Source organism: Musca vetustissima, unplaced genomic scaffold (genome assembly GCF_032173495.1).
Source record: "Musca vetustissima isolate MV318-11 ecotype Yass unplaced genomic scaffold, APGP_CSIRO_Mvet_v1 utg66489, whole genome shotgun sequence".
Lineage (NCBI taxonomy): Eukaryota > Metazoa > Arthropoda > Insecta > Diptera > Muscidae > Musca > Musca vetustissima.
The window spans coordinates 92,321-119,611 of record NW_026875615.1 but is presented as its reverse complement, the minus strand read 5'-3'; the positions used below and the strand labels follow the sequence as shown (position 1 = coordinate 119,611).

The following is a 27,291-nucleotide window of genomic DNA, read 5'->3' as shown; positions in this document are numbered from 1 at the left end:
GAATTAATGAATTTATGATATGTATGAATAAAATACATACATATTTGAACATAAACACTGTAAAAAACCATGTCGTTCAAAAATGCCAATTACTGTTCAAAGCTGCCCCCCTGGGGGGGCAAACACTTTGAATTAAAACCGTAATAAAATATATTTATCAAGCTTATAGTATGTCATATGTATACTCATTTTAAAGGTTACATATGAACCTATTAGTTAAAATTTATAAGACACCAAAAATTATAAAATAAAAAATGTTTAAAGGCTTGAAAGCAAAAAGTGTTCAAAGGTGCCCCCCTCTCCCCTACATAATATTATGAAAAATAAAGTAATTAAAATAAAATAATAAATTAATAAAGAATATAATAATTAATAAAATTATAAATATAATATATAATATTATAAATAAAAAATGAAATACTAAAAAATTAAAAAAAAAAAATATTAAAAAAAATAAAAAAATAATAAAATTAAGAAAAAAAAATAAAAAAACTTAAAATAATAAAAAATTAAAAAAAAAATAATAAAAAATGTAAATAAATAAATATATTTTTGTTTGTGTAGAAGAAAATCTTCAAATTCGTATAGAACAAAATTTAATATTTTAAACAATCTAAATATTATATTTTAATTAGTTTTTAATATTAAAAATTATATTATAAATTATTTTCTTTACAAAATTTATAATTCTGGTGCATTTTTCTTCTTTTTTCTATTTTCAGTTTATTGATTAAACTATAAAAACAAAACAAAACAAGAGGATCTGGTATCTTCTCAAAACCCCCTTAAAAATATTTATATTACATATACATAACTATAACATACAACAATAGCATATAAACAAAACTACAACCACAAAAACATCAAAATATATATTTTTTTACGTCGTTAAAAAATTACAAAAACAACCAAACACAACAATTTTATTTATTTGTGATAATTTGGAACTACAACAACAACTCGACAAAATGGCAAAATTATGCAGTCCGTTTGGGTCATCACCCCCAGTATTTTCTACTTTCAACGATTTGGTACCGAATTACTTTGCCGATGATTATTGCATTAGTGCCGATACATTCGATATGTCCGATACATTCGATATGCCCTCTATATATGGTGACATACAAAAAATGGAAGCCGATCTTGGTAACAGCGATTACTCCTCGTCATGTGTAGATTCAATGGATTTCGATGATATTGACATTAAACCGGAAGTGCGTAATAATGATCTGATGTGGTCGGCACCAAATAGCAACATTTTGAGTACCTCAGCATCGTCGGTTTCCAGTGATATATGCTCAGCTGCACCACTTTCGGCGGTTATGGGTAATTCACAAAGACCCTTGCAACAACAGCAACAGAGACCCCAGCCAACTGTGGTCATGGCCAAGAAATTCAATAGCATGGGTGAAATTGTTAGCATAAAGCAAGAACAAGATTTGGAACAGCATTTGGAACCCCATAGTATACCCAATATCAAGGTGCAGTCGACAACAACAAATATGCAAAATATTGCACCGGGTACCTCGCTATTGCGTAAATCGGCCAATTATCAGCAACAAAAGAAATTGCAACAGCAACAACGTAACAGCATGTCGTCCTCATCAATGCACACAACCAAACGTGGTGATCAGCTATTGCCCAGTGCCACCACATTAAATATCCACAACAGCAACAACAACACCTGCTCCTCATCATCATTATCCTCCCTGAACCTTAGTAATTGCAGCAGTAATTCATCCACATCATCCATCTATCAGCGTCCCGATACCCCACACAGTTTAGATGATGATTGTACACCCGATTTCCGACACAATGTTGATTTGCGCGCCTGCATTATGGGCAGCAATAACATCTCCTTGACCGCCGATCCCGACAATTTCATCCATCACGTTAGCCAGGAACTGCAGGATACAAGTAAAAAACAAATCGATACACGTTTAATAAGTGGCTGTTCGTTAACCGAAGTTTTGGATGTTATCAATTCGAATGTATCCTCCGATTCATCAGCAGCAGCAACGAAAACCACATCAACGACGTCATCAGCGGTGGTTACAACAATATCAAATGGAGGAAATATAAATAGTAGCAGCAGCAGCGGCTGTTCAACAATGGGTTCCTACGATTGTGATTCGGATTCGGAAGAATTGTTAAGTACGTCATCGTTAACGGATCATGAGATCACGTATGGAGCCGGTGGTGTATCGCCCGTCTCAAGTCAATCGTCAAATATCGGCTTAACACACAATTATATGCAGCATAGTGATCACAGTTATACACGCTGCAAAGATGGCATGGATGATATTAGCACAAATTTGGAGACACCTTCGGATTCCGGTGAGTTGGTCAAGTCAAATTTTTGTTTTTTTACTTATATTTTCTTCGACTATGTATACGTGATATATATAATTTTTTTTTGTAATTGATTTTTTAATTAAATTTCGTAATTTTTTTCAAACTTCAAAAAAAAAAAAAAAACATTAAAAAAATTATTTATTTTTTTTTAATTTTTTTTTTTCAAATTAAAAAAAAATTCAATTATTTTCAAAATTCTATATTAATTTTTTTCAATTCAATTATTTTTGCTCTGTGTACCCAGAAGTTCCAAGTCATTTTCCGCTATTATTTGTTTCCCTCTCTCCATATCTCTCTTTTCCATTATTATAAAAAAAGTTTATTTGTATGTCCGTTTGTGTGTTTTTGCGGCATATTTCGTCATGTTGTGAAATTATTAATGCCTTAGTTTGTGTGTGTGTATGGGTGTCCATTCGTTTGTGGCATCAACACACATTTCGTCGAATGACAATACATTATGCGGCATACAGAAAGTGGGCACAAGTTGCTGCTTTATTTCGTAGCCGGCCCCCTCTCCACACACCGCGTTCTGTGGCGAATACCCCAAGAAAATGACAAAAGTTCAAAAGTCCACAAAGTCTAGAACCATAGAATGGCAGCAGCAGTAGTCGTAGTACAATAAAAAAAATACGGCGACATTCTACTTAGGAAAATAAAAACCAGGCAGGGGCGTCCACTTCGAAAGCTTCTTTGAAATTCAATAGGTAGTTTTAAAATTATTTTTTTAAAGATTTTTGGCGCCTTTTTTCTTCTTTCTTTAATGTATTATTTTGTTTGTGTATATGTATTTAGGCGTAGAAAAACTATTGCCTACGATTAGGCGTTTTCTCTTAAGGCGAGGTCGCTCTCATTGTAATATTACAACTGATATACAACTCTCACAATATGCTGTATTTCTTCTGCGCATGTCTTGGCTACAACGCCTTAAAGTATACTCTGAAATAGAGAGACCTTAGTCTATCCTGTGCCGGTTACACCCAAAACGCATTGTGGCCCCTTGGTGAAATGCCAAAGGATTTTAGGACATTTGCTTTTAGAATGAAAAATATTAAAAAAAAAATATTTAAAAATATTAAAAAATATTTAAAAAAATATTTATTTAAATATTTCTTTTAAAGAGTAGTTAACAAAAAATATTAAAAAACATGGAAGCATACTTTTAGGGTTATTAATTCATTTTTTTAATTGATAACCGTAAAAGCTCACAGAATATTTTTTAATTTTTTTATTTTTATTCTTCACACTACCTTCATCCACCACGTGCATATACCGGTTATATCTAGTTTGCAAAAAATCGACATTGCTCTCTCATTCTCTGTGTTATAGTTTGACTACTGCGTCGGCTATTTGGTTGTTGTGTCTGGTCTGCATAATAGAGCCAGACATGCGCTTTTATAATTCATAAAGGCGTGGGTACTACCCCAACTCTTTACTGCCCTCTTCTCCGCACTCACACCCCACGCACAATAGTTTAGATTTTGTGAATGAGTTGGGTTGGTGGGGGCTTTTTGCAATGCACGAGAGAGAGAGGAAGAGGCAGGGGATTTGATTAAAATTTTACTCTATGTACGCCGCTGCTGCTGCTGCACTACTTGGGGCCAAACTAGCGTAACATTTCACACCGGGTATTATTGTGTGTGCTTACCTACCTCCCTCTCTATCATTTCCAAAAAAATTTGCAAACACTGCTGTCGTCGTCTTAACGAATGCTTTTGGCGCGAAAAAGTACAATTGCACTCTGCATTGACGGTATTTGATGATGACGGCGAGAGGAGCAAAACCAAGCAAGTAAGCACATTGTGTGCATAGACATCATCGTGCTCGTTCGTTGTCGTAGTATATACGACGCGTTGCTCAATTCACCAGAGAGTGTATATATGTCGAGGTTTCCTCAAGACATGCTAGATAGATAGATACAACCAGCCAGATACAATGAGACTGCACTTCACTATCACTATACCATTCACTACTATACGGTACAGCACAAGCATGCACAAACACACACGAGACTCTCAACAACGTCATTCATTGTTGTTGATTTGGTTTTTTGTTTCTTCTCGTGACTAGGAGAAGACGTCGTCGACGACGACGACGTACTTACCTATCGTCGTGTATTATTTCTTGTTGTTTTTGCAACGAATATGCAGTCAGTCATTTATTCGCCATAGAATGGTGGTGTTGTGAGTATTTGTTTATCTTTTTTTCGTGTTGTTGTAGTTGTATTACCACTAAACAAACTTGTATATTTATCTGTCGGTCTGTCTCGCAAAAACGTTTTTTATTTCAATGCATTTTTGTTGTCGTTGTTGCAAATTTTAGCGTTTGTTTTTATTTATTTATTTTTGTTTTACTACTACTGCAGCCACGTTGCAAATTTTTTGTCGTGTAGTATTTTTTGTGTTTTTGTTTAGAAGATATTTTTATATGTGATTGATGTCAGTGTGAGTAAGAGTGGAGGGAGAGAAGGAGGTGAGCGCTGAGGGTCGCAATAAGCTTTGGACTAGAGAATTGGGTTTGTTTTCATTCCATTGCAAAAAAATGAAATACACTTAAATTGATTTTCGTTTTTTGTTGTTGCTGTGTGTGGACATGGGTTTTTTATGCTGTTTGACCGACCATTCCGTTCATTCTTTATGTGTGAGCTCTCTGCGGCAGCAGGGGTGTTGTCTGCTCATACCGGCAATCATGTTTGTAGTAGTTCTTAAGATGCTGAATTAAGCAAATTTAGTTGCTAGGCGCTCTAAATTCTGAATTAAATTTTTTGGCGTTTTGATTTCTTTTTTTTTTTTATTGTAGTTTTTGTGATTTAAATTTAAAGATCAGAGTGGAAAAAAACAACAACAGCGAATTTTTTATGGGCACAGGAAATTGTGGTGATATTATTATATTTCATGTTTTGTGAATTTTTTCTCACTTAATTTGAATATTTTTTATTTTGGGAAGTATTTAGAGAAGCATTAAAAATGTGAAATTATGGGAAATTTTATTAAAATAATATATTTTTGATTATTAATTAGAAATGAAAAATAGAAAATATTTTATTTACTTTATAAAATCATAAAATATATAAAAAATTATACAAAAATAAAAAATATATAAAATATAAATTTAAATCCAAAAATTAGAAAATTGAAATCAAAAAAAGTACAAATAAAAATATAAGTCTTAAAAATTGGAAATTCTAAGGCCAATGACGGAGTCAGTGCTATTTCTTCTTCTACTTTTTTAGTTAAAGCCTCCCGTAGTTTTTTACTATACACTTTGCCAAATAGATAATCAAATAAAAAACTTTAATGTTTTTATGACCAAAAAAACTATTTAATCTTTTTTTGCTATGTTGCCATTCATTCATACACACATACACATACCACTCTGGGAAGTGTTACCATCATAGGCCTAGTTAATTTTTGGCATTTTTTTGTCTCTAGGCTATAAAAAGACCCCAAAAATGGCAACAAAACATTTTTGTTTAATTATCACTTTTGTTGTTATTGTTTTTGTCTTGTTCGTTACGCAAAATAAATTAACCAAAAACAGACATTTTTATGTGAGACCACACGCAAAGACGACGTGTAAGCTTTGGTTTTTTTGAGTCATGCTAAACAAAAAATGTTTTTATTTTTCCAAAAGTAATAGGAAGTTTGTTATTATCTATTATTTTTGTTTTAGGAATTTTAAATAATTAAAGAAATATTTGAAATATTCGTTTTAATTGCCTCAAAAACTATGTCAATTTTTAAATTAGCAAAAATATGTTTCAATATTAACATATTTTTTAATATTATAAATTGTTTTTTTAGTTTTTTGTATGTTATTTTTTTAATAATTTTTAAAATATTTTTTTTTTTATTTTTTTTTTTTTTTTAATTTTTTTTTTTTAAAAAATTTTTTAAAAATTTTTTGTTTTTTATTTTAAAAATTTTTTTTTTTTTTAATATTTTTTTTTTTTAAATTTTTTTTTTTAATATTTTTTTTTTTTAAAATATTTTTTCTTTTATTTTTAATTTTCGAAGCCAATTAGTTTAAATTTCCATTCCCATTCCTTGCCTTTGTTTTATTTCTCCGTCTGTTTTCAACCAAAAGTTTAATATTTTTGTATAACTTCTTCTTCTTCTATACCCAAACCTTTGTGGCGCCAAAAAATTTATGTTTCATTGTAAGCCTCCCATCCTCCCCCATAATACATGGCACACAATTGTTCCCTCGTGTTGTAGTACTGCTTTTCCCTTCTCGTATTATTGTTAAGCTCTCTTGAGACTTTGCCCTCTTGACAGTTTTACCGGTGGCCGACCGACCGACCACCCACCCAACAAGAGTCAATGGAAAATTTATGTTGGCGTCTGCGGCAAAACCTTCCCCAACCTACATTTCTCTCTCATCATCCCGTTTGGTGGTGTCTCTACAGGACATTATGACTGTTTTTTTTTTTGGAATTTTCTTGGTGTTAATGCCCCCATTTGGCGCGGCAAGCAACATCATAATCATCACAATGACTCTAATGTTGTCTGGTAGTATATATATGTATATTTATATCTATATCATCCTAGTATATACGCATGGGAGTATTGCTTGCTCTCTCTCTCTCTCTCCGAGTTTTTGTAGCTTTTTGCTACTCCCAAGCACGTGTAGCCATAAAAATACTCAAGGTCGTATGACTGACTGCCTGAGTTTGATTGTCAACATAAAAAGGAGTAGTAGTAGTAGCAGCAGTTGTGGGTGGTGTACAACAAAAACTGCCATATATGGTGGTGTGATATATACATACAATTCAGGATTTGTAATTTACATATATCCTTAACCACCCACACCATGATTTGAAAGCTTCTCAAAAAAGCTTCATGGAATTATCAAAGTGATTTCTCTCGCTCTCGCCCACTCTCTCTCTCTCTCAGTTTTTGTGTGGGTCTCTGGCTCTTCACGATTAATTAAATTAATTAAAATTTCCTGTAATTACTTTTGTAAGCATAATTTGAGTTTTGGGCTTATACGCAAATTTGTAGCGAATTTTGTATGTATGTAGGCAAATAACATTTCCAAGCCAGAGTCCATTTGGCGGACACATGTAACATGTTGAACAAGACACACCCATACAGCAATTGCCGATATGTGTGACTGCTGCCTGCCTGCCACAGCATTGTCAATTTTCTGCAACTGAGACACTTTGAGTCTTTGTCTTCTTGCTCCAATTGTGTGGGACAGACATGCCAGTCAGTCAGCCAGCCTGCATTTTTCCACTGCTGGATGGCTGGCTGGCTGCTGCTCTGTGATATTTCCGCTCAAATTTCCGTTAAATGTTCTATTGAATGACACTGGTTGACAGTGGTGGCGTAGCGCAGAAAAAATTTTATAATTTTTTTGCTGACTGATGCTGTGTAAAGCCGTAGAGCAACAATGAGATGTTGTTGAATTACTACCCTCTATATTCTGGCTGGCTGAGAGCCGCCGCCGTCATCGGCTGATGATGGTCTCTTGAATCAAATCTACACTTCCGCCTTTCACTTCCATTACCATAATTCCGTTTTACATTGTTTGCTCTGTTTAAGAGCAGAGACATGGAAAACCATTTTTTTTCTTTCTTTCTATCCATATTGCAATTTTCTTGCCATGCTATGCAGAATACCAGCCGACCGACCGGCCGGCCGGTGCTTTTGTAATTTTATCTTCCTCTCTTTCTTCTTCTTCTTTGTAATTAATAAAAGATGAATGGTAGTATTTTCATGGGTGGGTGTTCCAGAGGTATAAAATTTCATTGATTTTTTCCTAGGCATAGTATTTTTTTCTATTTTTTAATGGAAAATTTTTGCCTACTTTAAGGATTTCGAGAAAAAATTGACTACTTTTAGGGTTATATTTATGATGGAGAATTTAAAAAAATACCAATCACCTGACTAAGGGAAATTCTAAGGATTTCTAACAAAAACAAAAAACCCCTTGCCTACTTTTGGGATGATTTTTTATTGTTTGCCTATTTTTTAGGGCATAATTTAAAATAAAATAAATATTAATTTCATATTAAACAAAATAACCATTTTCCCTCGACTTAAACAAAAAATGATTACGGATTGTGTATGAAAAATAAAATCCACGTTAACAATCTTTTCTGTTCTGTGAATGTCATATCCTTTTCTTGTTATCCTTTTTTTATAAAAAGGAGCAACAGTTTCTTTGTATATATGTAAGGGTGTGTATGGCTCTGTGCTTTTGAGTACTTATTGTAGGTACTATTTCATACTTCAAGGCTTTGTGTGTGTGTTTGTTGCAGAGACAACGCCTTTTCTTTTCTCTGTGGCAAAGTACTTAACGACTTAACTCCCCGTGTTATCCACTTTATAATGGTGTGTACTCGTCAGTTTTTTTATATTTCGTATATTGTTGTTTGCTTTGCTCCATACAGGCAGCCAGCCAGCCTTAAGCATTATTACTTGCTTACACTTCTCCTTAGTCATTCACCCTTTTATTGTGTTCCTTGCTTGTACTTGTGATTTGAGACTTGTCTTCTTGTAAAGAATAAAGAAATCCTTTCATAAGTAAACGATGGCATTGCTCATTTTTTGCTGTCCTGCTGATGCTCTTTTTCCTTCTTCCTTTAGTTTGAACAAAGGAGTTTTTATGTTGCCGTTTTTTCTCCATCTTCTCAGTCACAGATATATTAATATTTCCTATATATATCATTATTATTTGTTTAGTTAAATGAATTTTAAATGACATTTATAATTACTGCGTCATTGGCGTATGTTTGCAGGATCCATGCTCCTCCTGCTCCTCTGTTATATTAAGTGCAGAAAAGAACTGAAACTTGTAATGGCTTTATGCCTCATAAAAATGTAAATTTGTTTTGAATTGTTTTGGCATCATACAGGACACCACTCTCCCCCTCCTCTCTCCCCTTCCAACCCCAATCCCAACATGCTGGGCTGCTTTATGGGTTATTTATTTTCCAAAGATTTATGGACTTAGTTTTTCAATATGTTTTCGGTTTTTTGCAAACTATATTACAGAATATTTTATGTATTTTTGTTTTTTTTTGAGACTGCAGGATAGTAAAATAAACTGCCAAAGAGATTTATTTTTTTCGATTTGAATTTTTTGAAGAATAATGGAGAAAGGGAGGACCTGATCGAAGGACAAAAAAACTCATTTGAGAAGCTTCGAAATGGGTTGTTATAGACTTTTGGTCCTTGGTTTACCTTGAAATCGTATTTACAACATTGAGGAAAAATACTATAGTCTTTATAAATGTTAGGCTAACTTTTGAGAATTTCGAACAGATCGAAGGACCAAATATTCATTTATTATATTGGTCCCTGAAATTATTTTATAGACTCAAAAAAATTAGACAAAATGCGTTATTGGTATTGAATTATAATGTATTTTACTTTTTTATTATAAAATTGGCTCGAAGGACCAAATATTATTTATTTGTGTTGATGGTCCTTCGAATTATGCCTTTAAATTATGTTTTATGACTTTGGAAAAATTTGAGTAAATATATTAATTATTCCTGTCTCGTATTTTCGTCAGTTTTCTTTTTAAATAATTATTTTATAAAAATTTTGGTCCTTCGACCTATCAATTAGCTGTCTTATATTGTTTTGGTATTTAGAGTATTTTCTTTAGGTTATTGGTCCTTCGATTATCTTAGAAATTACATTAATTGCTACTGTATTATTATTATTGAATTTTTAGTATGGATAATAAAATACAATTATTTTCGAAAAAAAATGTCCCCTTTATCTCATTCAGGCTCCCAAACAGCAAAGAAACATGTGTGCCTCTTTCTTTTTCGAAAATCCATGTGAAAATTGTAAACAAGGCAAAAAGAGGCGTCATATCTGCATTTTTTGCAAAGTAAAGAAAAAATATACACATTTTTTTTTAAATATTTACACATGTTGTGAACATTGAAAATTTTCCATTCACACGATAAGTGGGCTGGAAAATAATAATAATGGCAGGAAAAAGTGTTTATATCACACAGAAAGGAAATTATAAAACATTTAGCCAGGGGTGTGGAGGCGATGGGAAACGACGCCCCAAAAACAATTGTTTCAATATATTTCAAATTACCTCTCTTAAAAACCACAAGGACCACAAACATGACATTAAAAAATCGAAGAAGAATGTGTGAAATTGAATCTTAAATGGGGGAATTTTTCACTTCTTTTGTACACCTTCTTAACAGGCGACCGAAAGACCAATCTTGGCTATTGTGGTTAGGGATATTTCTTCTCTAGGCCCCTTTTGCTGCATGTCAAAGGCATGGTGTATGTGTGAAGATTTTTAAAAGACTTCCCTTGGCCCCATCATTTTTTTCTTTGCACTTCCATTCATAAAATGCATTTTTTTTTCTGCTGCATTACAACTGCTGTCTGATTCATGTGTAATGCATGTTAACCTTTAAACCATCATGTGGCGAGAGCAGCAGAGACATAAGAACAAATAAAAATGAAAAGTGGAATGTACCCCCCCAAGAACATCAGCGCACAGATGAAGATAACCAATGAAACGCCCCAATGACAAATCGAAAAGAATAAGATATGATGGTGATGCTGATGCCGATGATGAAATATAGTAACCAGAAGCTGTGGGAGAATTTCTCGAAAGCGAAAATGCTGGCGATTTTTTTTTTGTTCTGCGGTTGTCGTATTTTCTTTTTTGGCATACAACCATTATTATTGCCACCAAAACGCACTTAGCACCATACCACACTACACCACCACCACACACACTCTATATGAGTGTGGGAAAATAATTTTTGCGATTTATTTTAAAGATTTTTTCACTTCATTTCAAAATCCGCAACGCTATAGAGATGTGGTGGCTGGCTGGTTGGCTGACTGCTGTTGCTGCTTAATAGGCTGAGTGATACATTCAGTAGAATATTACATCATTTTTATTGTCTTCCCAAACAAGATACCCAGACAATATGTGAAAATTAAATACAAACAAAAAAACCAAAACAATTCTTTCCTCCATCTGATCGGATGGATGGATGATTTCATAGTGCGAGAAGCTGACTGATGCCTAAATTGTTATTAAAACAATATCTAAATGAATGAATGTATGAAATATTAATAATAATTCTTCTCATTGATGAGTAAGTGGCCGTGGAATGTTGTTGAAAACAATTGAATATTTAAATTAGCAAAAAGAAGAAGAAAAAATATTTGATAGATCGAAGGACCAAATTCTTATTATTCTATAAATTGGTAGTTAGGCATTTCTCATTTCTATTTTCACTTTTCTTATTTGTTTCATAAAAAACAAAAAACAAGTTTTGAAACTGCTTACCAAGTACTTACCTTGTAATGACTTCATAAATATTTTGTATAATCATATAAATATACCAAAATTCGTTGATTTCTTACTTTTTATGGATTTTCTCATCATTCTGAAACTGATTACAAAGTGCTTACCTTGTAATGATTTCCTGATATTTTTTTTATAATTATAGAAATAGACAAAATTGAAACTATTTCTTAAATTTTTAGGGATTTTACCAATTTTTTGCATTTCCGAAACTGCTTGCAAAGAGCTTACCTTGTAATGACTTCATAAATATTTTGATATTATCACCCATGACTCTAGTAATGCCTTTTCTTTCTCCCAATTCATTATAAATTCCACGCAAACCATCAGCAATTCTTCACTTCTTCTTCGTCGGCGTGGTCATTGTCTTGTGTGTGAGTCAATGACAATTTCTTGGGAATTTTCTATAATAATATTGAATGATTGGTGGTGACTTGACACAACAGCAAAAAAATGTAAACAACATTTCTTTTTGGCAAATATTCTCTGCAGAGAATTTGCATAATTCTACAGAAAAATAAACTCCAAGATTATGTGACAAGAATTGCTTAAGAATTTAATTTTTCAGAAAAAATTAAAACAACAACATCAGAAGATATCAAATAGTGGAGGAAATTTTACACTTGTTATCCCAAAAGAATTTAAAAAATCCACAACCTTTTTTTTCGCTAACAAAACTAGCGGGTTTTCGATTACAACATCATCATCATAGATACCAACTGCCAGCCACTACCTTGGGTCTATTATATGGCAATGAAAGGAATGCTAATGTTTGGCCAATGGCAAAAAAAAAGAAAAAAATTATGTGGTCGTTCTGGAGGTGATGACGCGCTTCGCTCCAACTATGGTCATGATTATGAAAATTCCATTCAAACCAACAAACATAAACAGAAAAAAAGATACATTGCCTATAGCCACAGCAAACATTTTTTTTCGAAAAAAAAATATTTATTGTGAAAAAAACCTAAACATGTTCACCAACAGCAGCAGCAAAAAAATCTGGCAACAAACTAGTTTCATTCTTCTGTGAAACAACGTCGACAACAGTTCGTATATCATCGTAGCCTATGTTGCTTGCTGCTGCCGCCGTTCATTGCTGATGGTGCTGCAAAATTTTCTTTTGTTGCCAAGTCCGTTTTTATTTCACTCTTTGCATTGCATTGCTTAAGTAGTAGCAGTACAGCAACAAAAATTAAGCCAAGATCAATAGCAGCAGTATGTAAACATTTTTTTACTTTGTTTTGGCCATATATAACAGCACGATATTGCGCATGCGCGACTAACACAACCATAGCCAAGATGAAATATAAACAATGCTTAAAACCACACCAACACCACCACCACTACCAACTATTTTTGCTGAACGCCTGGTAATATCCATTGACTAAGCTTGCGCAAGGTTAACTTTTATGAAATACAACCAAGCAACAAACACACTAAGATCCGGTAAATTATATACAGGTGTAGGCAATTAAATAGCACCAAGGAAATGTTTGTTTTTGAAAAAAAATTTTAAAAATTATATATATAAAAAAATAATAAAAAAATTGAGAAAAAATTAAAAAATTAAAAAAAAATTTAAAAAAAAAATTTAAAAAAAATTGAGAAAAAATTAAAAAAAAAAATTGAGAAAAATTTAAAAAAATGAGAAAAAATTTAAAAAAAATGAGAAAAAATTAAAGATTTTTTTTTAATTAAAAAAAAAACAAATTAAAAAATATTTCAAAAATTAATCATTTTCTTTTGTATGTTTTTTCCTTTGTGGTATTTGTTTGCCCGCTACTGTATACATTTGTTGCCGTTTATCTTGTGTGTGTGTTTTTTTGCCGGTTAATTGTGATTTTTTGTTGTGTATACCGCGAGCCGGTATTATATTTTTTGCTTCTTTTTTACCGGCCTTTTTGTGTTATTGTCTGTCCATGTGTCCGTCTGTGTGTCTGGGGGTGCTTCACCACTGACTAGCTGGCTGGCTTGGAAGATGGAGGAGCAGCAGAGGGGGACATTTAAACATGCCTGGTATATCCATTTACGAATCGTGAAGCACACGCATTTATCAGCTTTGTTTATTGTGAGAAAGTATGAAATGTATGCACTTTGTAGAAAAAAAAACAGACAAAACCGGTTACAATTTTTTTGAGACAGGATTGAAGCAACAACAACAAAAACAACTACAAGAAAATACTGTCGCTAAACCCAAGAATGTGTCCTCTGTTGTTGTGGTATTGGCAATAAATTAAAATTTAATTTAAATTGAATTTTTCTGTCTCTCAGTGATTTTTTTCTTTCTTCGACTAGCCGAAAAAGATAAAAATAAAACATAAAATAAAATATCTGGAGTAACAGGTTCCCGCAACATGATGCTGCAACGCACACACACATTACAACAACAAGAATAATAATACAAAAAAAAAAAAAAATGTTGTATTAAGAACATGTTATATGTTGTCCATGAGTCATAAAGGGGTTTTGGTATGTTGCGGCATTTTTTCAAAAGAATTCGTTAGCATTTATTTAATGATGCCAGTTTGTTATCAGAATTTTTTTGTTCTTTAACAGAACAAAAAATTCTTAATTTAGTTGTTGTTAATTTTTTTCCCATCATAAGGTGACCCTATTATCTATGGATGATATTGGTGTGTGACAGGTAGCAGGCAATCCTTTCCTTGGAAAATCAATATACCTTTTCTTTATTTTCTAATATTTTATTGCATTTTTGTTATCTTAGTAAGTTGTATTATCTTTAGTTTTGTCCCAACATTCATTAATATTAAATTTCATTGAAAAAAGGGATTTTAATTTACTTCTGCCTTTCATCCCTATCATTTGTTTCCATATGATAGAAGGGATGTCGGCCGGCTTGAGAGCAAACAAGCAACAAGTTGTATTGTGTGTCTTGTGACGCACAATTTTTTCCGTCAATTTTCTTCCTACCTTTCACCTCCTTTTTGTTCTCCTCCCGATCTGTTATGGAGGAATGACGCACTACACCATGTTAATCTAAACAACAAATTTCTGTGTCTAACATAACTAAATGTGGGTGTAAATTTCCATTGAATAATGAAATAAAAAAAGACTGGGGGAAAATATATTTCTTGCAAAAAAATTTTTCCTAATCGAGACCCAACCAACCAGCCGTTCGACCGACCACAACAAACATTTGTTGTGTGTGCTAAAAAAGGCTCTCAGATAAATAAATTGTACACAACAACCCAATACCATCGTAAATTTGCATGTGTGTATGTGTGCCTGTGCGTTTGATGAAATTCCTCTTGCTTTCGAATTAATGCAAATGAAATTTTGTGTATATATTTCTGTGCCAAATCAACAGCCCATCCTCCACAGCCCTCTCTCTTTCTCTATTTGTGGGTGCCAGCTCGCTTAACCTCCTCCTCATTTTCCCGTTAAGGCCTATCTATAATTGTTAACTAAATAAAACCAAACTAACACCTACACAATTGACGCATGGTGGTGTTGTGTACATATTTTGAAAAAATGTATAGCTTCTTCTTGATACACGTCCTCCTCCTGCTCGGAATATCTTCAGCTTCTTCTTCCATTGTACACCATATGACATTCTTATTTTACGCTTTGAAAGATAATCAAATACATTCTTTTGCTGTCTGTGTAATGTAATAAAAATAAGCTTTAATATAATAATATTCTGACGCCTTCTCTATACTACTAGTCAGAATTTTTACTATGCCGTCGCGGGGCCAATATTGGATGCGTTTCGTTCGTCATATAATTAACAGAGTAACAGGTCGTCGGGGAATCTTCGTGAAAAGTGGGAATATGGTGACATATGTTTTGGATAATTTTTTGGGAATGGAATTTAAAACAGATTTTTTTTCAAAAAAAAATAATTTTAAAAATTAAAAAACAAAAAAAAAATATTTTTAAAAATTAAAAAAAAAATATTTTTAAAAATTAAAAAAAATATATTTTTGCGTTTCCAAAAAAAATATTTTTAAAAAATAAAAAAAAATATTTTTAAAAATTAAAAAAAAATATTTTTGAAAATTAAAAAAAATATATTCAAAAGATTAAATTAAAAATAATTTTAAAAATAGTTTTTTAATTTTTAAATCACATAACAAACATTTTAAATAATTTTTTTCTCATCCAACTATTTTCATTCTCCCATTTCTTTATTTTAATTTCCATTGACATTTTGAGAATTTCTTCGAGTTTATCAACAAATCACCTTTGTGTGTCGTCTCCTCTCCCGGGTAATTATTTAAGCAACTACTTAAATACTAATTTCGAAAAAAAAATTCTTAAAATATTTTCGCATAGCTAGGAATTAGTTTTTTCCATTCAAACAAGAATACAAAATAGAAAGCTAATGCTCTGACACTAGTCCATATAACTCATTACTGAGGTAATTACTTAGCATTACTGGAGAATTTTATTTGAAAAAAAACTTGTTGTCATTTGCAATTAATCACTTTTTCCATACACCATTTTTCACAAAGAATGAAATGGAATGCACACCAAAGGAGATGCATTTCCCGTTTTCTTTCTAGCTGGCAATTACTTGTTTTTGTTGGTTTGTTTGTTTTGTGACAACATAACAACTTGGCTGGGATGCGCAAAAAAAAAAAAGAAATCCTTTCTCTTCTGACATTTTTCAAATATTTTTTCTTAGATGGATTTTCTTTCTTTTCTTCAAAGTAATAACGTTTTTACACATACACGATTCATGGGGAGAGGGGCAGGGGGTTTCAACAACAATGTGTTGCCAACATCATGCATGCAACAACCAACCAGTTGCCTACCAGCCTGCCAGTCAATCATAATATATTACGCTCCTCTCTAAAAGCAAAAAATAAACAACAACAAATGCCTGACAAAGCCATCAGTATTTGGCCTAACTAACAGAGGAGGTTTTTCCATCTGCTTGCTAAGCTTGCCTTGAAGCTGGGTTTTTTTCTTCCTCTTCATTTCACACAAAAAACGTGTTCTTGCAAATGACAAACTTCTCCTGTTGTAGTAAAGGTTAGGGGAGAGGTTTGAGGAGGTCTGAGACATTCATTTTTCTGTTGTTTGGATTAGGCGCGTGTTGAAAAGTGTTTTTTGTTCCTCCTCTCTACTATTTTTTCACACACATGTTTCATTTTTTAAGCTATTGGCTTTCCTGTTTGATGGTTGCACCAGCCAGCCAACCAACCAACATTCCTTCCAAGCATTGCATAGCTAGCAGCAGCATTCCCGTTGCAAGTCACTCACTCAGTTGTCTTGTCTCGTCATAATGTCTATACAATTTTTATGGCATTATTATATGATGCCATTAAAGTTATAGAGTCGATGCTAAGTTTTGCTGCAGAAGGTCTTATAGTGCATAGGCATCCTCCCTCTCAAATAGTTACTACCGCCACTTCCTTCCATTTTTGCAAAAAACACAGAAAAAAATCAAATTGTCAGTACTTGTCATGGAATGTCCGTCTGTCCTTTGCTTTTGCTATATATCTATCTAACTGTCTGTCGCATGGTCTTTGTCTGTCCCTCCTATATCGAATTCCGGTTTCCCAGAAGAAATACAAATGCCACTATTGCTGCTGCGGCAATCTCCTCTTGCATACAAAACTGCATGTCAGCCATTCATTCCACTTACTACTATTGCGACTCCTCACCACACCACAAACCTAGTTTTTCAGCTGGCTGCCCTCTTCCTCTTGGTTTGTGGCAAGCGAAACAAAAAATATGCAGCACAAACACGTGAAACTTTTAAAGTGAATGGCTTGTCTAACTGGCTGCCAGATTGTTTCCTTTTACTCTTTTACCTGCCTACCCTGGGCTCCAAAAATTTATCTTTGAAAAAAAGAGTAACAATCACCTCCATCTCCTCCTCATAATAGAGTTAGATGGAGGAGTCTGAGTGTGTTTGCTTGTGCCACATACCTTTGGAGGTCATTTCTTATGCTAGTCATCCACATCTATCTCTTTACTAACTGGGTTGAAAACCTATTGGCCATTTGAAATTGGGTTAAAATTTCCATGGTTTTTTTGTTTTGCAAAACTTGTTATCTAATAGTTCGTTTAGAAAAGTTTTGCAGCTCGTGTAGTCCCATTTGCCAAACTGGAGATTTTTTTGCTTCCCATTTCACTAGTTGGTAATATGTGATGTAAGGTGTTTTGCCAGACAAAAGTTTATGCTGCAAGGAAAACCATTAGGATTTCCATAAATGTTTTTGTATGACTGTTTATTTAATACACTCATCGGAAGATTTGTGGCTTGATTGGGTGGATTTATCAAACTTGAGATTTTTTGCTTCCCATTTCACCAGTTGGTAATATATAATGTAAGGTGATTTGTAAGATATTGGTTTTTATGAAACCAAACATGGATTTCTATGGGGTATTGTAAAGCAAAATAAATAAAGCTAAATGAAAAATACATTTTTTCTTTTAACTGCTCCTCCAACACTGATTACAATTTGCTTCTAAAGGCATTACTTAGTAATGAGTTTTTCAAGATATGCTGTATAAAGCCCTAGAATTTAAATTAAAAATAATAAAATATTTATAAATTATTTTTTATTACATTTAAATTTAAAAAAATATTTCATTTTTCTACAAGCGAACAAAAAAATTATTATGATAGACTATATAATTGCATATAATAACATGTTGGAAATTGCACATGCATTTTTTGAGCAGATAATTACGAAATTAAAAAAAAAACTAGCAGCTCTTGCATATGGAATTTACAATTTTCCAACAAATATATGTTTGTATATACATAAGATAATTTTTTTGTATGAAAAAAAAGAAGAAAAACCCAAAAACCCCCATGGGGGTTACACCAGTCAGCTAGCTAGTCAGGGAGCTCTTCTCAGATGTGAGAGCGAATGAAGGAGAATATGAAAACAAAATAAATTTAATTACGTACCATCAGTGTCAATCATACAACTCAACGAGTGGCATTAAAAGCCAAACAAACATATCTACAAATTTGGACATGTGAATGGGAAAAATGCCATTAACGCGCATAATATGTACCTGGCGGCCATATATCATTTTGGTGGCCGCGTCTTGCCTGCCAATTCGTTCATTCATTTTGGGTCTCTCTAACATTCATTCATTTATTTATGTTAGCCAATTATTTATTTTGGGTAATTTTTTGTTTAATTTTCCAAAAAAAAATTAAAATTTCCCAATTCCTTAATTAAATACTTGAAGAAAAAAATTTATAAGAAAAAATTTCCACTGTTTTATAATATGAAAGTAAAAGAAAAATTAGAACACAGCATAAAAAAAAAATTATTTGGCACGTGCGTATAATTTTTTTTTGTTTCTCAAGAATCATGCTGATGATTACTTTTACTTGTGTGCACCTATCAGTCCTCCTTCCACACACCCCCTCCTAGCTTCTTTACTTATCACTAATTTATGTTGCTTGTGATTGTGTGTGCGTTGTTGCTGCCGATGGTCTTTATCATTAAATTTGCCAAAATGCCAGCCAACCAGCCAACATTATCACCAAGCGAATAAAATAATAGACCTGATTTGTTGTTAACGAAAACGAAATTCAGGTTGACAACTGAATAGAATTTGACTGACTGAATGTTTTAAATAGCTGGCTGGCTACACGCATAAATTTTTGCAACAACAAAAGAAAAAATAACCTGATGTGTTGAGAAGGAAGGTGTAGGGTGGGAGGGGAAGATACATACATCAATAAAAAAAATTAATTTTTTGATAACCAAAGAAATTTTAATATTTAAAAAAATATCAAAATTTTGCAAATTTTTGTAAAATCGATTTCTAATTTTTTTTCTGAGTGTAAAAAAATTGTTTTTGTCAAAACCCAATTTTTTTTTCAGAGTAAAATTTTGGGTGCCTTACTTTTTTTAAATATCTAAAATTAAAGAAAAAATTGTAAAATCATTTTTAATTTTTTTCTGAGTGTAAGCGAACATATTTTCTCAATATTTAAAATTCTTTTGGTGCAAAAATGTGCCCTTCTTTAGTTTTTTATTTCAATTACCCCGAGTGTTTATTATCATTAAATCTCACTTGGTTTAAAAAATTAAAACGGGCCAGGCCCAACATAATTCGTCCTGCATTTGTGGGGACCCCACCCATATCCCCAAATAGTTTTTTTATTTCAAGATTTTATGTCGGCACGCAAAATTTACTTAACAGTACACCCATGAGAGTTAAAAAACTGCATTACACACTCCCACACACACACACTCACGCATGTGAGCACAGGAAATATATTTTGTGGCTAATAGAATTTATTTTCAGCACGCTTTTTTAAGTGCTGGTGGTGGTAGGTGCTGAAAGCGGAAGTTCGTAAAAGTTGGTTATGTTTGTAAAAGGCTATAATTCGCCAAACACAATGGCTGAACAGCAAGTAAATAAGATATTACAAAGTTCATAGCACCCCCTCCCCCACCCACACATATGTGGGGAATAACCACTAGAAAAAATTCCCATAAGCGACATAAATAGCTGACAACATAATTGTAAAATTTTACAAAAACAACAACCAATACAAAAAATACAAATAGAAAAAAAGGAAAATTTGAGGTGGGGACAGGAAATTAAAAATTAATGGTTCGAGCAGGGCTTAGTCACCCACCCAACAAATTAAAAAAGAGACATACAAATGTAATAGAATAATTAAAATAAAAAGGCATTACCCAGTAAATATAATTTCAGCATTAGGAATGGGAAATTTTCAAAATAAATTTTTTCTAATTTTTAATTAAATAAAATAAAATTAAAAAAAATAAAATTAAAAAAAAAATAAAATTAAAAAAAAAATAAAATTTAAAAAAAAAAAAAAAAAAAAAAAAAAAAAAAAAAAAAAAAAAAAAAAAAAAAAAAAAAAAAAAAAATAAAAAAAAAAATTAAAAAAAAAAAAAATTAAAAAAAAAAAAAAATTAAAAAAAAAAAAAAATTAAAAAAAAAAAAAAATAAAAAATAAAAAAAAAAAAAAAAAAAAAAAAAAAAAAAAAAAAAAAAAAAAAAAAAAGAAAAAAAAAAAAAAAAAAAAAAATTAAAAAAAAAAAAAAAAAAAAAAAAAAAAAAAAAAAAAAAAAAAAAAAATAAAAAAAAAAAAAAAAAAAAAAAAAAAAAAAAAAAAAAAAAAAAAAAAAAAAAAAAAAAAAAAAAAAAAAAAAAAAAAATAAAAAAAAAAAAAAAAATTAAAAAATAAAAAAAAATAAAAAAAAAAAATAAAAAAAAAATAAATTAAAAAAATAAATGAAAAAATGAATTTTCAACTTTTTATTTTTTTAATATTTTAAAATTTTGCTATTTTTTATATTTAAATAAAAAAATATTTTTTTAAATGTTTTGCCTTTAAAATATCTGTCCAATTTTTCATTTTTAAATGAATAAATATGAATCCCCATCCCCCTGAATCTAGAACAATATTTCACCTTACAGTACACCCAGTGGGAATCGATTTGAAATATTGGATTTTTTTTTTGTAAAATTGATTTATTTGTTTGAAAAAAAAATACCGAATTAAAAAAATTACACTGAAGAAGATCTCAGTCCATTCCCTTGAAATATCATTCCTTAAATAAATTTATAACAATTTTTCACCTTACACCCACCCAGCGGGAATGGTTCGAGTCCACATAATGGAATTTTGTAAAATCTATTTATAAAAATCGAATTTGATTTAAAACCCAAAAATGTTCTTTTCAACACTAATCCAATGATATTTAATCATATGGTGTTGTATTTTATTTTTGTATATTGTTATTTTTGTTGTTGTTTTTGTGCCTCTAAATGTCTAGGTGTGAAAGTGTTGTGCGGGTGGGTGGTCGGCAGCAGCTGATATAAGTTTAATTATCAAAATTCTAATGTATACATACACTTGTTGCTCTATACACAAACGCACACACTTATATACATATTTTTGTATATATTTTTTTGGGTGGCTATCGTTTGCTTGCTGGTGTTATCTTTTCTTTTTGTTTCAGATTATTACTTTTTTTTGCATTTGCGTCAGGAAATAAATGTGCGAACAATTTGTGTGGTGGTTGGCGGTGGGTGCCTTATTAGATCAGCCTATAATATGATGTAGTAGGCCTACGGAAATTGTTACACATGACAACAACAAAAATTTTGGGATATTTTTCTTATAACGAAATCTCGTTTCATGTTTAAATATTTATTTAAGAAAACAAACATATTTTTTCTCTTCTTTTTTTGTTAATATTTTATCACTTTCTATAAGGCTATACATTTAATTTATGCATTAGCATTAACCTGCTATATGTCAGTCATTTCGTTCATCCACTCCGCTATTGTGGTTTAATTTAGACGCTTTTGTTTTCTTTTTTTCGCTGCTAGGTTGGCACTTTTACTGCAGGCCTTCTTTTCTCCCTCTCTCCTCTTTCGCCTACTTGGTGATATTTCATTCCTAAGGTGTTTCTTATGTAGTAGGCCTACATTTCTTCTTCATTTACATTTGCGATTTGAATTTTTGGTCTGGTGATGTTTTGGCCGGTCGCTGTCGTCGCCAGGCCCCCTATTTATATGCGTTTTTTGTTGTTGTCATAGCCGACCGAACTCATATGATATTTGATTTTCTTTCTTTTTGTTGTTGTCGTTGTTGGTTTTTTCGCCATAGGCTTTCCTTATTAGATTGGCAAGTGGTGGTGTATAGTTTAGTTTTCTTTTGTTGTTGTGGCTGGTTATTTATATGTTATCTACAAAAATTTTATATATGTATGTATATATAATATATGCTGTATATATACATAACATTTGCGTCAAAAATTTTATAGGCTTTAACTTTTACCCCGCCGCCACCACCGCTCTGCTATATGCCGTCTCATATGATTTTTTTCTACGTTTGTGCTATTAGAGAGCATTGCTAAGTCTTTTTGTTGTTGGCGTTGTTCTTGTTGTTTTTGCTTTCTTTGGACTTTGTATTTGTTGTATAGAGAGTATTGCTAAAATATGTTTTAATTTTTTATGTTGTTGTTGTATTTGGTGTGCTGCTGAAATATAAGTATTGAATTTGTTTTTTGTTGTTACTATGCGGAAGTTTTCTTAAGTGTGTCGAGCTATCTTGACGCCGCCGTCCGTGTGGACTAGGCCGACCGTTTTGTCGAACTTCTTCCCCTCCTCGTCTCATCGAGAGATATCAAAATGTCGTTAACATATGGGAATAGGGTTTCTTCCACTTCAAAAAATGGTTATGTATTACATATTGGAACAACCTTTTCCTCCCCTTATCATACATAATTTTTACAATACAATAATTTGTATATAAAAATAATTATAATTTAAATTATATAAAATAAAAAAAATATATATTTTTTATTCGAATCCTTTTTTCCTTATTCGTTTTTCTTTTATCTCCCAATTGAATCACATTGCATTTGATTTATTGTTGTATGCCTTGTTAAAAAAAAATTAGTTGCACGGTCCCCCATATTATTTGCGAATTATTGCCCCCATTAGTGGTCTTTTTTATTTCAAGCTTTTACCATGCATTTCCATATTTTATTTCATAGTTTTACTATCATAAACTTTGTTTCGAAAAAAAATCAAAACTCTTTTTTTATTGGCTTATTTGGCCCAGGATTTATGACCTCAAAATGATTTTATTGTATGCCCTAAAATAAATGGGCAAATGGCGCCAAAAATCTAGCAGCAAATATTTCGTTTAGCTTTTTTTTTCTTTCAATACAGCACTTAAATTCACAGACATGATTTGTCATGTCATGGTGGGAAATGTTCAGCAGGATGTGGGGAAAAAGTTCAATGACATGGTGGTTTATAAGAGACAAATGTATCTAAAGAGGCGGAGAGAGAGAAAGAGGGATTTTAGTTCAGTTAGGAAGAAAGAAAAGTTTATTAACCAATTTTTTTTGGCGGAAGAGGGAATTTTGGGGGTATACAACCAACCAACATGACAACCAAATTGTTTAGTTTTTCCAATTTATTGTATACCATTCTCTAACAACAATAAATAAAGTATGGAAAGTTGGTTCCTTTTCTTGATACTAATGTGTCGCCACCACCATCATCATCGTCATAGTCAAGAAGAAGAGCCATAGACTCTTGGAATTGTCTACGACGACGAAGATGATGATAATGATTGTTCGTAGTTCTGCTTCTCAGGCATTTGTAATCCGCTTTAAAAGTCATTGCATTTTTCTGCTTGCCTACCTCCTCTGCTCGTCGTCCTCTTCCCCATCAGGCATACAACATGTTCCATATTTTTTTTGTCCCGCAAATTTTCTATGACAAGTGTCACTATGGTTTGGCTGTGGGGAGTGCCACATATATATCCTCTTTATGAATGAATAATTGCCTAACATGACTTTATATGAACTTTTACACATGACTAGTTGTTGTTGTTGCTGTTTACAACCCCAGTCGTCGTAAAAGGTATCGGATTAGAATTCATATATTTCACTAGGAGGAAAACATATTCTTTATGTAATTTGATTTCTTCTCCGTCTTTTTCACTGGAATAAAATGCGCTGAACACAGATGAATTTTATTTCAAAGACTGTTTTTTTTTTCAAATTGTGTCATATACTGAACTGGCTATAAAATAAAATTTCTTTTTTTTAAATATAATTTTTTTAGAAATATTAAAAAAAAATTTATATAAAATATTGTTTTTTAATAAAAAATATATTATATTTAAATAAAATATTTTTTAGATTAAAAATATTTTTTAGAAATATAAACATATTTTTATATAAAATGTTTTTTTTTAATAAAAATATATATTTTTAATAGAAAAATATATATTTTATATATTTTTGTTTAAAAATGTATTATTTTTAATATAGAAATAATTTATATATATAAAATTTTATTTTTGGAAAATTTTACTAATTTCCCCCTCTCTTTTTCATTCTCTTTGCAGAAGAAGAAATCGATGTCGTCTCTATTACGGATAAAAAATTACCCACAAATCCCTCGGATAAGGATCGTCGTGCCCTACAAACCAAGGTCGCTCACAAATTCAATGCTGCTCGTATTGTCAAAACACCGAACGGTATTCGTACAATACCGCCTCGTCGTCGTGGCTCTTACGAATTGCCATACACCCCAGCCAGCAATAGCCCGGTCAAATCGGTCAACAATTCGCGATTCCCCTCACCGGCTGCCACACCCTATCAAAATCAATATACCACCAAATATGTACAACAACAGCAACAACAAGTTATGTCCGTTGTTGTGACAGATTCCAATACCGGTGTCCCATTGAATATTTTGGGTACAACGGAAAAATCACGTAAACGTTTGCTGGCAACAAATTGTGCTGCTACCACCACCACCACAATCATTAATGGTGAAATAATTAGTGGGACAGTGTTGCCACCTAGTAAAAAGCATCGTGGCAAAAAGACCAAACATATGGTCTCCACCATACATTTGCAACCTGCTTCGGGGGCCGTAAGTCGTAGCATTAGTTTGGATGAATCGGCTGATACCATTGAGAAGCGTAATCTCCATAATGATATGGAACGTCAACGTCGTATTGGTTTGAAAAATCTTTTCGAAGCTTTGAAGAAGCAAATACCAAGCATTAAAGATAAGGAAAGGGCACCCAAGGTGAATATTTTGCGTGAGGCCGCCAAGCTGTGTGAGGCCTTGACCAAAGAAGATCAACAGCTGTGTGAGCTGAAGGCTAAGCTTAAGGAGGAGATGCGGCGGAAACAGGAGCTATTAAATCAATTGAGACAACAACAAAGAGATTGATAAAGCAGCTGAAAGTGAAAGTTGCGTGTGATGGTGATATCCACGAGATTTTTTGAAGCCGAGAAAGAGAGAGAGAGAAGAGATAGAGAGTGAGAGAGGAAGTGGGAGTGATATGTAACGACTATTCAACAAAAAGGCAATGTACAGAAGAACATGAATGTAAATCTGGCCTCTGTGGTGGGGTTATGTGTCAGGTACCATATACCGAAAAAAACAACCACAAAAGCCGGTATTTGTTTTTTGTAAAAAATGAATGATTTTTAATTTTTTGAAAAAAAAAATTCCTAGAATAGTTTGCTAACCACCCAAACCCTTGTGAATTTGATAAGAGTTGAGAACATGTTCCCAGATGAGAAAAAGAAATTTTAATTTTTTCGGAACTGTTCGCCAAAAAATCACGTTTTTAAGCCCGGATTTTGTTAAATTCCTTAAATTCGTTGATGCAAAAAAGAAAAAAATTGTTATGTTTTAAAATTTTGATTTTTATTTTTTTGAATTGAAAAATTGAGTTTTTTTCCTAAACACACAAAAAATATTAACCCTAGTTTTTAAGTTGATTTGAACGTATTTTTTATGATTATTATAATTTTTTTAGATTTTTTCCCACTTTTATTTATAACTACAACAAAAAAACAACTACTACTACTATATTGGATATTGGAAATTTCTTTTAAAAAATTAATAACATTGACATATTTGCTTTGTATAGAAAAAAATTGATTAATTTATATTTAAAAAAACCCAAACTATTTTTAATTAATATTACAACAACAACATTTTTTCCTATTACTATTATAACAACAACAAAATTTATTATTATTACTATATATCATATAATGTTTAGAAATTTTAATTTTTTATTATTACTTTTTTTTAATTTACTATTATTATTATTTTTTGTGATAGCAGTGTTTAAATATACATATTTTTGGAATCCTTTAATGATGAAAAGGAGTAACAAAAAATCGCCCAGAAGATAATTTTGAAATAAATAATTAAATAAAACACCCAGCTAAAGAAATGGAAAGAAAAATTGTCGAAAGTTTATGTGAAAATATCCCCCCCAAAAGTGAAGTAACAAAAATTTGAAATTTTATGAAATCGTAATTAATGAAGTGTGGAGAATTGTAATGGGATTTAAATTATTTTGTTTTTATTAAAAACAAAAAAATCTAAAAAACTTCTGAGCGTAGTAGCCGTATAGAAATTGAATTTTGACAGCAAGTGATTGGCTTTAAAAAACAACAACAAATATTTATATGTTCAAACCTGAAACAAAATAACCAAGCTTCCTATTTTCAAAAATGTTTTTTAATTTAATTTTTTTAAATAATATATAATATAATACATAAAAAATGTTAACGTTTTATAATATTAAATTGTTTCATTTTTTTAATCACTTTAATTAATTTTTTGAATATTAAAAAAATGCTTTCGGTTTTACATTAAAAAAAGCTTTATAATTATTTTTTTTTAGAAAAAAAAACAGCGTGCTTAGCATCATATTAAAATTGAAAGAAATTGAATTATATTTTTTTAATTAAAAAAAGAAACAAGGGAAACAAATTTATTAAATAATCTTTTCCCAGGAAAGCAAGAAAAAAAGAAAGAAAAAATATGGATTTGAAAAAATTTTGTACAAAAAATATTAATGAAAAAACTACCAAAAAATACAAACACACACAAATTGAAATGAAACTGAGCTTTCCGCCACAAAAAGAAAAACTTATTTAAATATGTCTCAAAAACAAAACTGAAAATTAAATGAATTATTTTTTTATTTTTAATTTTTTTTGCTATCTTGAAATACCTGAATTTTTTTACATATACATATAACTACAACTATTTTTTTGAAGAATAATGCAAACTACATACATTTTTATTTTTGTACAAAAATATCATCATTTATATTTAATTTTTTTTAAA

General features: G+C 31.4%; 1 protein-coding gene across 1 annotated transcript; it reads left to right on the top strand.

The window, feature by feature from the left end:
• The first annotated feature begins 968 nt into the window (after positions 1–968).
• LOC133338143 (myc protein) lies at positions 969–25,365 on the top strand. The gene is made up of 2 exons (XM_061546328.1): positions 969–2,337; positions 24,527–25,365. Exons 1-2 carry the CDS (start codon positions 969–971, stop codon positions 25,363–25,365), a joined length of 2,208 nt encoding a protein of 735 aa, XP_061402312.1.
• Positions 25,366–27,291: the final 1,926 nt, after the last annotated feature.

Excerpts from the sequence above, each read along its gene's own strand:
- LOC133338143 (XM_061546328.1), top strand. The coding sequence starts at position 969 with ATGGCAAAATTATGCAGTCCGTTTGGGTCATCACCCCCAGTATTTTCT. Across the intron at positions 2,338-24,526 it reads GGAGACACCTTCGGATTCCG|AAGAAGAAATCGATGTCGTC; the intron begins GTGAGTTGGTCA and ends TTCTCTTTGCAG.